Consider the following 15,512-nt stretch of genomic DNA (forward strand, 5'->3'; position numbering starts at 1 on the left):
TACACGCCACTGGAGATAAATGGGTCTACTGTGGATAGGGTGAGCAGTTTTAAATACTTGGGAGTCCGCATCACAGAGGATCTGACGTGGGCAACGCACATTGCCGCACTGGTGGGTAAGGCAAAGCAGCGCCTTTACCACCTTAGACAATTGAGGAAATTCAGAGTGTCTCTGAGGATCCTTCATTGTTTCTACTCTGGGGCTGTAGAGAGCATCCTGTCCGGCAACATTACAGTCTGGTTTGGGAACAGCTCTGCCCAGGACAGGATGGCCCTGCAGAGAGTAGTGCGTTCGGCAGAACGCACCATGGGAACTACACTCATCCCCCTGCAGGACCTATACATCAGGAGGTGCAGATCCAGAGCAAGCAAGATCATGAGGGACCCCTGCCACCCCAGTAACGGACTGTTCCAGATGCTACGATCAGGCAAACGCCTCCGCTGTCACGCTGCGAAAACGGAGAGGATGAGACGGAGTTTCTTCCCACAGGCCATCAGGACTGTCAACTTTTATAACCCCAGAGACTAAATTTTTGTCGACACTAATAGTGACTTATTAACTTTATTTATATGCTGTAACTGTAATTCTTTTTTTGTGCACAACCCGCAGGCATTGCCACTTTCATTTCACTGCACATCGTGTATGTGTATGTGACAAATAAATTTGACTTGACTTGACTTGGTATTCTGTCTAGGCGGATACATGAATTGCCCTGGCTGCAGACCAAGTGCCAGGATTATCAACGATGAGGAATTAATTATCCCCATGGACATAATGGGCCAAAGGATCAGTTTCTGTGTGGCATGACTCTTGGATTATGTAGAAAGGACACTAAAATCATACATAAAGGAGAATACAAAATTGGACATTGTCTTCTACAAAGGTGACTGTGCCATTCTTTTGAACAATGCCACATTTTTTTTTTTTTAAACTGCAAAAAGCTTTTGCACATTTCTTGTTTCTCCAAACCAAAATTCATTATCCAACACCGCTTCATGCATTTATTTCTCATTTGTCAATGCCACATCAATTTTTTGGTAACTAATAACTTTACATAAAATGTCATAGAAACAATTTCCCCCCTGTTTTCATCCTATTGCTACTTTAGATGTTAACATACTTCCAGAGTAGCTTGTAGCAACAACTTTCCATTCTCATGGACGACCAAGCCGATAGGCTGTATCTCCCGACAACGCGGTAGGAGCTCAGTCTAGCAAAAATGACAAGTGGAAAAAAATAAAAAATTGTCAATACATGCAGGATTGTAAATTGGTTTTAATTCTATATCATTTTGCTAATCATCATAAACACCACTGAAAATCAGTCCAATGGATTAATGGATTAATGAAATTTATTATATGGCAAAGATAAATATGAAAAAGAATTAATATTATGCCTATGCATATTTTTGCAAGATATACATTGTAAAAACATTCTACACCAACATTATAAACATTAAATGGCAGTGAAATCTAAACTAGAAGGGTTAGACCAGTTGGCTAGAATTGAAAGAGGGCAATTTATTATTTGAACAAACTTTCCACTCAACTTGATTTTCAGTACCCCAGAGGCATTGATAACCTTTCTGAATTTTACACCACCACCTACAAAGAGCTTACTGTATACTGGAGTTGCTTACTGTAACACACACACACCCCACCCTGATTGTTAAATTCTGATGGAACATTTAATATATAGATTCACTAATTATACTGCATGCTATTAACCAAACTATTTAAATAGTTACTAATATACCAAAAGATTTTAAACAACTGTAAAATCAAAATTTTAATTTAAAAACTATTTTACAAAAAACAAGTTACCAGAAAATAATATGAAACATCACTAAACAGTTAAGGGGATTTTATGTTAAAAAAAATTAATCAAAATATACAAAGTAGAAATCAATAAAAGCACTTAAAATAGTGAGGGGGTAAGGGGAGAAGGCAGGAACGGGGTACTGATTGAGAGTGATCAGCCATGATCGCATTGAATGGCGGTGCTGGCTCGGAGGGCTGAATGGCCTACTCCTGCACCTATTGTCTATTGTCTATTGTCTTGCAGCATAGTTGAATGTGTGCATATCTGCAGCGGGAAGAGGGGCGCGAGAAAGAAAATACAGAATCAAGTGAATCAGGTTATAGAGAGAATGGTTAGAAGGGTAGGGGATGACGATATGGAGTTCACAGCAGGAGAAAGAAATGGCAAAAGCCTAGGAATTGGGGAGAAAGAGTGAGAAAGCGAGGGAGAGCCTGGAAAAATTGAGCAAGACATCTTGGATTTTTAACATGGTGAGTAGCTTGAAAAGGTAAATGTATTAATGTACTTTTAAAGGCTTACTATCTTTGAAAGAAATGCTGGAGCTCTAGAATGTAAATAGAATTAATGGGAAACACTCCTTGATTTACAAGTTGTCTTAACACAACTTTTCCTGAAATGTAACTCCTTCATCAATCAATAAATATTTATATTGCAAAACTCAGGAAAATGCATCCCATTAATGTACTAATGTTCCCTATTTAAAGTTCTTCTGCGTAGCTTCCCTGATAACAAGGCACCTAACAGCATATACTGCAGAAATTATTCAATCTGTTAATCTGGGACAGCACTGAAACTGCATGGGAGTGAAGAATGAACCACAGAACCCGTGGAATGTCCACACCAATTCCTGAATACTTTCCACTTGCAGACCAAGTGGATATTGAGTAGGAAAGAACTGCAGTTGCGGGTTTAAATCCAAGATTTTGTGTCTATCTTCGATTTAAACTAGCATCCAGCATTTGGTGTCTATCTTCATGGCTATTGAGTCAGCTGTGACTGTGACTACTCCCCACAGTCAAGATCATCATTAAGTGCACATAAAGAACTATCATTCTGGCTAATTAAAATGTAATGAGTCAACAAGTTGAAAATCAAAAAGGGAAAATTTGCATTTGACACAATGTTACAGCTGATTATGACATTACATATGTGATGGTAGTTACATAATATTGTAACACCTCACAGAACTTTCAATGGTAACACAATACTGCAAAGGAAACAATTTCAGTGAATTTACCGTCACTGTCAGATAAAGCTGCTATAACTGGCAAAGACTGAGTTTAATTAAATTAATTTTAACATAGTTCCTGTACACATGTTGACACAAAGTATACTTACAAAGAACATGCATGTTGCTTTGACTGTTGGTGCTTCTGGAAATTTCAAAGAGATAATCCCTAGGAACATATTAGATTAATTGTAGGTTACAAAGATTATCTATCGCAAGCAGACACATGTATAAAAAGTCAATAGTAGGATGATACTTGTGAAAGCACTTCCCGCCTAAAGACATTTCTTATTGCCTGTCATTATCATATACAGTAATATTGTTTTCTTATATCCATGTTTTGCTCACCTGAGTGCAGCAATTAATGTGCAATTAAATACATTTATTTATACAATTACATTTATTCACAGAGGTGGGATGCTTAAAGAGGAAAGAGATACACTTCTGAAAGGTCTAGAAATTTTGGACTAAGGGAAAATGGCAGAGAAAAGGAAACTAAGCCCGAAGCAGATCGGCTACGATCATATTGTCAGGCAGAGTTGGCTTGAGGGGCCGAGTGGCCTCCTCCTGCTCCTATTTTCTGATGTTCTCATGAAGAGTTTTTAATGTGGCTTAACTGTGGGAAAAATAATGTGCTGAAGTTAGGCAAACCTTTGAAAACACCGAAAACCTGTAACCCTTTGCTGCTATTACAAATTATTCTGCATTTCTTGAGTAGCTTACACTGTTGAGGAATGATAAATTTCATTAAACTGCTTTTTCAGCTTGGGAATAGAGTACAACTAAAAAAAAAAAATCAGAAGAATTATGGGATCTTAGGCGTTGTAGAGAAAAGGTATAAAAAAACAGGGAAGTTGCACAAAACAATTTAGATCCCACATTATGTCTCAGCTGGAGAATTGGGTATCAGTAATGTTTATTTCAGCAATCACACATTAGGAAATTATGTTGAAGCCAAAGGAGTGCCAAGTTGAATGCAACCATGAATACAAAGTTACATGAAGAGCCTAGAGAAGCTGGGAATATCTCTTGCAGCAAAAAAAGATAGGATTATTATTATAATTTACATTTATCAAGGAATTTGACACAATAAGGAGAAACTCTGAGGGTCAGTAACCCGAGGATACAGATTTCAGATAACTGACAAATTGAAAAAGAGAATAGCCATGATTTGAAATATTTTGTCTGAAAGGGTGATGGAAGCTGATTCAGTAATAACTTCAAATATTAAACTTTCCTTTGAAAAATAAATCTGCTGCGAACGAGAGAGGTAAGCAAACTAAATACTGTACCCCTTTTTTTTTTTTTTAAAGAGAAAATTAAACTGTTCTTGCAACAAGGATAAATTGAATTTACCAATCACTGGTGAATTTGTTAACTCATCCTTTGTTACTTCAAAATCAAATTGTCTAAAAATACTTTTAATGTACATATACATTGCAATGGCAAATAATAGATGATAATTTGCATGCTACTCATTGGAGATGATTGAAAGATTGTGGCAATTCTGGCAAGGTTTGTTCGCGGACAAAAACAACATTATAAGTGTTTAGAGACACAGCATGGAAACAGGCCCTATGGCTCACCGAGTCCACACCGAATAATGATCATCCGTTCACAGTAGTTCTATGTTATCCCACTTTCACATCAACTCCCTACATTCAAGGGGAATTGACAGACGCTGATTAACCTACAAATTGCATGTCTGGGTTTTGGGGGGGAAAACCTGACAACCTGGAGGAAACCCATGTAGACACGGAGAACATGCAAATTCTACACAGGCAGCAGCCGAGGTCAGGATTGAGGCAGCAGCGCTATCAGTTGTGCCACTGTGCTGCCCTACAGGGAAGCATTATAGGAAAATATTAAATGAGAACATGATGTCAGTGACAAAGAAACAAAAGAATATAATCCACGTTTGATCACATTTTTGTCTCTTAAGTTCAATCTTTTTAAACAACTGCAACAGAACAAACTAAAATCAAAATGCTTAAAAATCATGGTCAACACAAAACACTTCTAATACTTACCACACTGAAACAATGCTTTCACATCACAGTTCTCTGCTAAAAACAAATCTGGCTTCCTTTTGAGAGCCTGGGAATCAGATACAAAGCTTCATTAAATCATTCATAAATGGATGATTACCGAACCCTTATTACCGAGACTGTTCTTCATTTGCTGCCTCAGTTACCACAAGGGTGGTTTGGTGGTGTACTAAAAGGCCATGCTACAGAAGGCTAGATGGTGATAATATGGAACTCCTGCTTTTGATTCCCTAAGGAGCATGTCCTCAAACAATCCAATATAGGGGCACATTTCTGCACAGGAAGGGAGTGAAATATTTGTTTAAGATAGGGACTGTGCACGGAATGACAATCAGCTGGAAGAAAGATAAATACATTTATTCCCCAAAATAAAAATGAAATGGGATTACAAATTTTTAAATACTCTCTATGAAATGTTATTTACACAAGCGAATAAAAAACAGGAATTCTACTTATAAATAGAAATGCATCACAGATCATCAATTCCTGAACGAATAGTGAATAAAGCCATCTCTGACCTCAATGTAGAATACATGAATCAATAACGAGCAGGCACAGGTAAACGGGCAAATGAGAAAGAAAGAGCATTAATCTGAAAGTACCAGTGACCTTTACAGCTGTAGTTTTCTGACACATTGGTTTGATGTTCAATAATACTGTTTCTCTGAAGGACACAACTCACTCGCAGGTGCTGTGATCACAACTCAAGCAATACCACTGTCCACACTGTTGCATGACCAGTTTAGCTGCACAAGGTCATAAACTGATTCAGTTTAAATCTCATCCTTCATGTCCTTTCCAAAACTCCCTCATAACTTTCTAGACACTTGGCACATGCTTAAACCTCATCTGGTTACAAAATAGAAACAGCACAAAACATTATGAAACCATGCCAAATTTTGGCATGAATTTCACGAAGTGGTCTGACTGCTGATGAATTGCACCTCTTCTGTCAGAAGATAGTCTATCAATGAAAGGGTTCAAAACTGATGCCAATGCAGACTACTACACCCCCATAAAACAGCTGTGTTCAGTAATTCAACATGCCTGAAGAATCTCAAATTAACCTACAGTTTATTTCTGCAAGCTTGTAAATGAAAAAAAAAGCTGATTTCAGGTTTAATTAAACAAAAGAAAGAAAGTGAATGAAATAAGAAACAAAAACACACCTGTGCCAGGAGTTGCATAAATGAATCAACAATATCAGGATGATCCCTGGGTCCTAAAATATAATAAGATGTAACTTAAGAAATAATATACAAACAACAAATCAATTTTCTTATTGTCTCATGAACTCTACATAACAGTTACAGTGAGGGGGTACAATGAACAGCTTAAAGCAGTTAAAGAAAAGAATGTACAGAAATATGGAACTTCAGAGCCCAAAATAAATAAACAGCAAAGAAGATTGAAACCCAGGTATAGAGAAAACCGATCAAAAATATGCTTTTTGTCAAGAACCCAAGGCAATTTTCAAAGAACTGGAAACTTACAGAAATTACTGTTCAAGTATTTTTAGATTTACTTTCCCATTGAAGAGGAAAAGTTGGCATTTCCAACAACTGAAACGTTGTATCACTTGGGGATCTCAAAAACTACTGTAAATAAAATGTTACAAGAACAAAATTTTGTAAACTTAAGACAGACCACACAATTCTCGAGGATGTCAAAGATTAACATTTCTATTTCTGTTGGTATGCCTCTAATCTGGGACAGAGAAGATCCAAGACTCTCTTTCAAACTTGTTTTTAAGATGATACAACATCTCTGAACATATCTCTATTTTCTAGACGTGGTCCAACAGATTATGCAGCTATTAATCACTGTCATGCAGAATATCTGCAAGACTCCAAGACGTGCAAATAGTAGAAGTCTAAAATGTACAAGGCTTAATAATAATCTACATTAATATCAAACGTTACAGCTTAATTTTGCTTATACTACCAACTCAACTCCAAGTCAATATATCAAGGATAGAAGGGAGCACCTCTTTATTCAGCTGTCAAATTATCAAGATCAAGCAGCATTCAGCATAATTCCTTTCACCTCTCCCCAAATGTCCAACAGCCAGGTGGAGGGGGAAGAATAAGACCACTATCACCCCAGTGCCAATGTAAACCAACAAAATCTGCCTTAATGACTACAATCTGGTGGCTCTGACATTCACTGTGGTTTTGAGAGGCTGGCCAAAGACACTTCAATTCCAGCTTCTAAATACTGCAATTCTCCTACGCTGTAACTGTTCCGCAATGGACTCCATCTCTCTCTCTCCCTACTCTCATTCCTGGAACATCAGGATAGCAAGGACACCTATGCCAGCCTCCTATTATTTGACTATGGCTCAGCCTTCAACACCATAATCCTAACCAAACTCACATCCAAACTCCTGGACCTACATTCAGCATCCTCCCCTCTGCAACCGGATCCATGACTTCCTGACCCCTAGACTGCAATCAGGATGGATAAATAACAATACATGGAGAATTATCCACGATAATTCTCAATGCCAATGCCCTGCAAGGATGCATCCTCAACCACTTAGCATACTCCCTGTACAATCACAATGGTACAGTCATATTCTGCTCAACTTCATGTACACGATTGCAGATGACACCATCATAGTGGGCCAAATCTCAATGATGAGACAGTACGGGAGGAAGATAGGGAGGTTAGCAGCATGGTATCAAAACACCAACCACTCCCTCAATGTCAGCAAAACAAAGAAGCTTTCAGGAAGAGGATTGGAATGCACATTCCTCAGTCTGCATCAATGGTGCTGAAGTGGTCGCGAGTTTGAAAATTCCCAGGTATGAATATCACCAACAATTTGTCTGGTCCAACCACATTGACACTATACCCAAGAAAGAATACTAATCCCTATATTTTGTTAGAAGACCAAGGAAACGCTCTGGTAACCACTCTGCCCAAGACTGCAAGAAATCACAGAGATTTGTGAACCCAGGCCAGTCCAACACACGTACCAGCCTTCCCCATCGCATCGAATGCATCCACACTTCAAGCCACCATAGGAAAGCAGCCAACATAATCAAGGACTACAAAATGCTGGAGTAACTCAGCGGGACAGGCAGTATCTTTGGAGAGAAGGAATGGGTGATGTTTCGGGTCGAGACATTAGGCAGGAAATGGTGTAGAGTAGGCTGATGGGACTGAAGGCTGATAAATCTTCAGGGCCTGATGGTCTGCATCCCAAGGTACTTAAGGAGGTGGCTCTAGAAATCGTGGACGCATTGGTGATCATTTTCCAATGTTCTATAGATTCAGGATCAGTTCCTGTGGATTGGAGAGTAGCTAATGTTAACCCACTTTTTAAGAAAGGAGGGGAGAGAAAACTGGAAATTATAGACCAGTTAGTCTGACATCAGTGGTGGGGAAGATGCTGGAGTCAATTATAAAAGACGAAATTGCAGAGCATTTGGATAGCAGTAACAGGATCGTTCCGAGTCAGCATGGATTTACGAAGGGGAAATCATGCTTGACTAATCTTCTGGTATTTTTTGAGGATGTAACGAGGAAAATTGACAGGAAAGAGCTGGTGGATGTAGTTTTATTCACAAAATGCTGGAGTAACTCAGCAGGTCAGGCAGCATCTCGGGAGAGAAGGAATGGGTGACGTTTCGGGTCGTGACCCCTCTTCAGACCCCTCTTCTCGACCCGAAACGTCACCCATTCCTTCTCTCCCGAGATGCTGCCTGACCTGCTGAGTTACTCCAGCATTTTGTGAATAAATCGATTTGTACCAGCATCTGCAGTTATTTTCTTATACTGCTGGTGGATGTAGTGTTCCTTGACGTTCAGAAAGCCTTCGACAAGGTCCCACATGGGAGATTAGTGGGCAAAATTAGAGCACATGGTATTGGGGGTAGGGTACTGACATGGATAGAAAATTGGTTGGCAGACAGAAAGCAAAGAGTGGGGATAAATGGGTCCCTTTCAGAATGGCAGGCAGTGACTAGTGGGCTACCGCAAGGCTCGGTGCTGGGACCGCAGCTATTTACAATATACATTAATGACTTGGATGAAGGGATTAAAAGTACCATTAGCAAATTTGCAGATGATACAAAGCTGGGTAGCAATGTGAACTGTGAGGAAGATGCAATGAGGTTGCAGGGTGACTTGGACAGGTTGTGTGAGTGGGCGGATGCATGGCAGATGCAGTTTAATGTGGATAAGCGTGAGGTTATCCACTTTGGTGGTAAGAATAGGAAGGCAGATTATTATCTGAATGGTGTCAAGTTAGGAAAAGGGGACGTACAACAAGATCTGGGTGTCCCAGTGGAACAGTCACTGAAAGGAAGCATGCAGGTACAGCAGGCAGTGATGAAAGCCAATGGAAAAAAGTTGGCCTTCATAACAAGAGGAGTTGAGTATAGGAGCAAAGAGGTCCTTCTGCAGTTGTACAGGGCCCTAGTGAGACCGCACCTGGAGTACTGTGTGCAGTTTTAGTCTCCAAATTTGAGGAAGGATATTCTTGCTATTGAGGGCGTGCAGCGTAGATTTAATTCCCGGAATGGCGGGACTGTCGTATGTTGAAAGACTGGAATGGCTAGGCTTGTATACACTGGAATTTAGAAGGATGAGAGGGGATCTTATCGAAACATATAAGATTATTAAGGGGTTGGACACGTTAGAGGCAGGAAACATGTCCCAATGTTGGGGGAGTCCAGAACCAGGGGCCACAGTTTAAGAATAAGGGGTAGGCCATTTAGAACTGAGATGAGGAAAAACTTTCAGTCAGAGTTGTGAATCTGTGGAATTCTCTGCCTCAGAAGGCAGTGGAGGCCAATTCTCTGAATGCATTCAAGAGAGAGCTAGATAGAGCTCTTAAGGATAGCAGAGTCAGGGGGTATGGAGAGAAGGCAGGAACGGGATACTGATTGAGAATGATCAGCCATGATCATATTGAATGGTGGTGCTGGCTCGAAGGGCAGAATGGCCTACTCCTGCACCTATTGTCTATTGAGACCCTTCTTCAGACTCGACCCGAAACGTCACCCATTCCTTCTCTCCAGAGATGCTGCCTCTCCCGCTGAATTACTCCAGCATTTTGTCTCTACCTTCGATTTAAACCAGCATCTACAGTTCTTTCCTACAGATAATCAAGGACCACTCAGACCCTGGTTATTCTCTCTTGCATAGTGCAGAGGATACAAAAGCTTGAAAGCGTATACCATCAGATTCAAGAACAGTTTCTTCCCTAATGTTATCAGATGCTTGAACAGACCTCTCATTTGCTGGAGACGAATTCCTGAACTTCCAATTTACCTTGAGTTTGAAGACATATTTTCTAGATTGTTAGCCCAGTATTCTCAATTATTAATCAATCATTTTTTGCATAGACCAAAAAAGATCCACATCCTGAATTCAGTACATTGTTCTCTGAAGCCATCAAAAATTAATCTCCTACCAAGCCTACCAGGATATTCCAAAGTGCATTCCAGCTAAAGCACTTCTGAATTGCAGTCACTGTAGTTAGACAGGAAACACTGCAGCACAACAAGCCTCAAACAAAATGTGATGAACATCAGGCAATTAATTTTAATACTACTTCAGCGGGATAAATATTGGCCAAGATGGAACCTTGCTGGAATCCTTTATGTCCTCCTGTTAAACATTATCATCTGAAAGTTGGCACCTCTGAAAGCACAACACTTCCCACATCACATTACAGATTATGCTCATGTTTTTTAGTACAATTTAAAATATTGACCCTCGGATTCAGAGGCAAGAGGGCAACCGACAAAGATACACCAGACACAGATGGCACAGAAGCATGAATACTGATTTAGAAAAGTTGGAATGTTTTTTAATGACTAAATAAGATAGCAACTACAATGATGCAACTCTCCCCTAAATACCAATACCTAGTCAAGAATGATACTGGTATTCATAATTTAATAGATTAATAACAATCTAAAGCCTGTGGCAAGTAGTAATAGGCAACTGATAAGATGAAATAACACTAAAAGAAGTTGTAACACATTGGATTTTCCACTTTGGCAAAATTCTATGGCTCTCTGGCAATATAGACGTTTGGCTATGTGCTAAAATGAACATTTTCTCGACTGTTTTATGCAAATAACTGTGGAAATTTTGTTTTGGGATTTAAGCTTCAAGTTCTATGGAGACATATCAATTAACTCCAGGGCACTAAGCTTAAATTTACCATATTGGCGACAGATACAATGTTGAGACCCTGCATAGAGTACCACTATGGCAGTAGTAATAGCACACAAGTTGTTTTTTCTCATTTTCATACACAACCTTATTTCAATACACTCAATGTAAATTCGAGTTGAAAATTTGAATGTGGTGTAAATCATGAGCAGCAAGTTGAGTTTTCCCAATTATTGTTTTTATTAGAATCTCTACGTGTCTGTCCAGCCTTTCTCAACATCAGAGGGGCGTGGGTGAGTGCTTAAGCCTCCCAACACCACTGGGAGCAAGTTGAGAAGTGGCACTGGATTTTAACATCACGTCCTGTGTATTTGACAACATACCACCAGTTTAATGAACCAAAGCAAAATAAGAGCCTAGAACTACCTGAACATCATGAGCAAAAATAAAGCAGAGTGCCAATTAAATATCACCATTTCAAAAGAATCATTAATCCATTTAAAAGTGAAGCCACCCAGTCTTTATGGTTACTAATTATACCAACACTCGCAAAGTCTTCCTACTACTGTAGTCTCCCTACTACTGTAGTCTCCCTACTACTGTAGTCTCTCTACTACTGTAGTCTCCCTACGACTGTAGTCTTCCTACTACAGTCTTTATGGTTACTAATTATACCAACACTCGCAAAGCAACAATTGTTTATTACAATTGTATCAAAAGCGATTTTGCCCATTTTCACCAATTTGTAATATATACCTATACCAATCAAACTAGATTGATTGTTTTGATTGTTTAGATTGTTTAGATTGACTCTTCCCACCCTATCTCCTGCAAAAAGTCTAACCCCTACTCCCAATTCCCTCGTCTACGTCGCATCTGCGCCCGGGATGAGGTGTTTCACACTAGGGTATCAAAGATGTCCTCATTCTTCAGGAAACGGGGCTTCCCCTCTTCCATTATAGATGAGGCTCTCACTAGGGCCTCTTTTATATCCCGCAGCTCCGCTCTTGCTTCCCCTCCCCCCATTCGTAACAAGGACAGAATCCCCATTGTCCTCACCTTCCACCCCACCAGCCAGCGTATTCAAAAAATCATCCTCCAACATTTCCGTCACCTCCAACGAGACCCCACTACTGGCCACATCTTCCCATCCCCTCCCCTTTCTGCGTTCCGCAGAGACCGTTCCCTCCGTAACTCCCAGGTCCACTCGTCCCTTCCTACCCAAACCACCCCATCCCCGGGCACTTTCTCCTGCAACCGCAGGAGATGCAACACCTGTCCCTTTACCTCCCCTCTCAACTCCATCCAAGGCCCCAAACAGTCTTTCCAGGTGAGACAGAGGTTCACCTGCACCTCCTCCAACCTCATCTGTTGTATCCGCTGCTCTAGATGTCAACTTCTTTACATCGGCGAAACCAAACGCAGGCTCGGCGATCGTTTTGCTCAACAACTTCGCTCAGTCCGCCTTAACCAACCTGATCTCCCGGTGGCTGAGCACTTCAACATCCCCTCCCACTCCCAGTCTGACCTTTCTGTCATGGGCCTCCTCCAGTGCCATAGTGAGGCCCACTGGAAATTGGAGGAACAGCACCTCATATTTCGCTTGGGCAGCTTGCAACCCAGCGGTACGAACATTGACTTCTCCAACTTTAGATAGTTCCTCTGTCCCTCTCTTCTCCTCCTCCTTCCTAGTTCTCCCTCTATCTTCCTGTCTCCACCTATATCCTTCCTTTGTCCCGCCCCCCCCCGACATCAGTCTGAAGAAGGGTCTCAACCCGAAACATCACCCATTCCTTCTCTCCCGAGATGCTGCCTGACCTGCTGAGTTACTCCAGCATTTTGTGATTCCTTCGATTTGTTCCAGCATCTGCAGTTATTTTCCTAAACTAGATTGATTGGTATTTCAGGGAGGCAACAGCTTCCATTGATCCCAACCCCCAAGCAGAAGTAAAATATCTTACAAGTACACCTCCTCAATAGCATTGAAGGAAATAGCAAAGTTACGTTTAACAGGTAGGATTCAAATCTCAATGAATGCTTTGGCTTCCCTGATGGAGGTAGTTACCAGCCATATTCACAGATTTCCTTGCTTTCAATCCAAAACATTTAGGCCCAACATAATGCAGAAGGGACACTATTCATCAAAAATCTGAACACAATATATGATCCGTGTGATGCTAAATAATTGTTTGAACATTTAAAAACAGTTATTTGATAATAATATAGAGAGGCAAGGAGGGCAATAAAGAATGGAATAATGTAATAAAAAGGAACTGCAGATGCTTGTTTATACCGAAGATAGACACAAAATGCTGGAATAACTCAGTGGATAGGCAGCATCTCTAGAGAGAAGGAATGGGTGATGTTTCACATCAAGACCCTTCAGACTGAGAGTCAGGAGAGAGGGACACCAGAGATATGGAAGGGTACAAAGAGAATATTTATCCGATTGGGGCCTATGACACATGGATCAGTTGGATCCACTACTGTTTGTCATATGTATTAACAATTAGGTTAAGAATGCAGATGACATGGTGGCATGATCAGTAACTTTGTGGATGACACCAAATTCAGTGATGTGTCATCCAGGGCTACAACCGGCGGATCCTGATCAACTGGGAAAGTATGTGTGCGCCTATGACTGGCAGATGGAATTATCTCAAACAAGTGCAGTGCGATGCAGTTTGGGAAGTTAAACCAAGGCAGGACTTCTGCTGTAAATGACATAGCCTTGGTGAGTATTGTAGTGCAGAGAGATTTAGGTGCACAAATACAGGTCCCACCACCGATTCCTCCCCCCCCCCCCACCCACACACTCTTAAATCCAGACAAAATCCCCCTTGAAGTTTCCCTAAAAATGAGGCGCCTAGACTGGGTGAGGCAGCCGATCTCAAACTCATCGGGACTTACACGATGATCAGCGCGTCAAATTTGTCCCCTGCTCTGGACCTCGGGCCTGGCCGGAATTGGCAGATCTGCTGCAACAGCTAACTTCCGTGGCTGATCAGCTGATCGAATTTTCCGCCTGTGTCTGGGGGTCTGGAACGCCGGCCAGGCCAGAGCCAGCAGATCAGTTCTCATAGCCGACTTCTACGGCCGATCGGCGGGTCGAATTTGCTGCCTGCATCTGGGGCTCTGGAACTCCTGCCAGCCAGACTCGGCAGATGGGTTCTCATAGTCGACACGTGGCTGACTTTGATAATCAGATAATCCAGAAAGGCAATGGAACCAAGGGTACCGGGCATGAGCAGTTTCCTGAATACGGAGACGTAGGTAAACGAGTTGGTGAAGAATGGATGTCATGTTACAAGATATCTGAGAGACCACAACTGGAATATTGTGTTCAATTGTGATTTCCATTCTATAGGAAGAATGTGATTAAGCCAGAGGATGAAAAAGGCTGTTGCCAGGAGGAAGCCTTGAATAATAAGGAGAGGCTGAATCGGCTGGGACTGTTTTCCCTGGAATGAAAGTGACTGAGGGATTATCTTGCAGAAGTTTATAAAATCATGAGGGGTACATATAAGATGAATTGTCACATGCTAAGAGAGTCTAAAACTAGGGGACATTGGTTTAAGGTGAAAAGGGAAAGATTTAAAGGGACACAAGAAGCGAGTCTTTTTTCCCACACAGAGGATTGTGGGTATATGGCATGAGCTGCCAGATGAAGTGATACAGTTACAATGCTTAAACGATGTTTTGACAGGTACAGGAATAGGATAGGTTTAGTGAGACATGGGCCTAAGCACGCAAACGGGACTAGCCCAGTAAAATAAGAGTTGGGCCGAAGGGCTTGTTTCTGTACAGTATAATTCTATGACTCATTGAGTAAATGACACTTGGTCCCTTCAATGAGTAGAGCAAATTCTAAGTAGCAAAGCCCCTTAGCACTGACACAACGGTATCTACCAATTTGAAAATTACTCATTTATTCCTGTTCCATTTTAAATCTTTATCTAATCCCCAAACCATGCTAACATATTAATCTCAACAGCATGTTCTCTTAATAACAGATCATGCAAATACTTCACAAACGTCTTTTTAAAATGCAAACAAATTACATCCACAATTTTTCTTCATCTACCCTGCAAATTATATCCTAACAGAAATCTTAAATTCACAAAGCAATTTGCAAGAGTAATTTTTTCTAGGAAATATGGAAACTTCAAAAATCCTTAATCTGTTTTTCAACTCTTCTTCCTCCTTATTTTTACTACTATACTTTGAAATATCTTTAAAATTTACATAATATTTGAGAGCTTTTCTCATTTCATTTGAAA

At 40.6% G+C, this 15,512-nt stretch overlaps 1 protein-coding gene across 6 annotated transcripts in view; it reads right to left on the reverse strand.

The window, feature by feature from the left end:
* ipo13b (importin 13b) overlaps window positions 1-15,512 on the reverse strand; it is a 90,851-nt gene that overhangs the window by 12,500 nt on the left and 62,839 nt on the right. For all 6 annotated transcript variants that reach the window (XM_078408503.1, XM_078408502.1, XM_078408500.1 and 3 more), the window contains 4 exons: window positions 6,267-6,319; window positions 5,080-5,146; window positions 3,160-3,218; window positions 1,121-1,210 (listed from right to left, as the gene is read on the reverse strand). In XM_078408503.1, coding sequence (XP_078264629.1) covers window positions 1,121-1,210; window positions 3,160-3,218; window positions 5,080-5,146; window positions 6,267-6,319 — 269 coding nt within the window. The remainder of the gene's footprint in view (window positions 1-1,120; window positions 1,211-3,159; window positions 3,219-5,079; window positions 5,147-6,266; window positions 6,320-15,512) is intronic.

The sequence above is a fragment of the Rhinoraja longicauda genome, chromosome 11 (genome assembly GCF_053455715.1).
Source record: "Rhinoraja longicauda isolate Sanriku21f chromosome 11, sRhiLon1.1, whole genome shotgun sequence".
Lineage (NCBI taxonomy): Eukaryota > Metazoa > Chordata > Chondrichthyes > Rajiformes > Arhynchobatidae > Rhinoraja > Rhinoraja longicauda.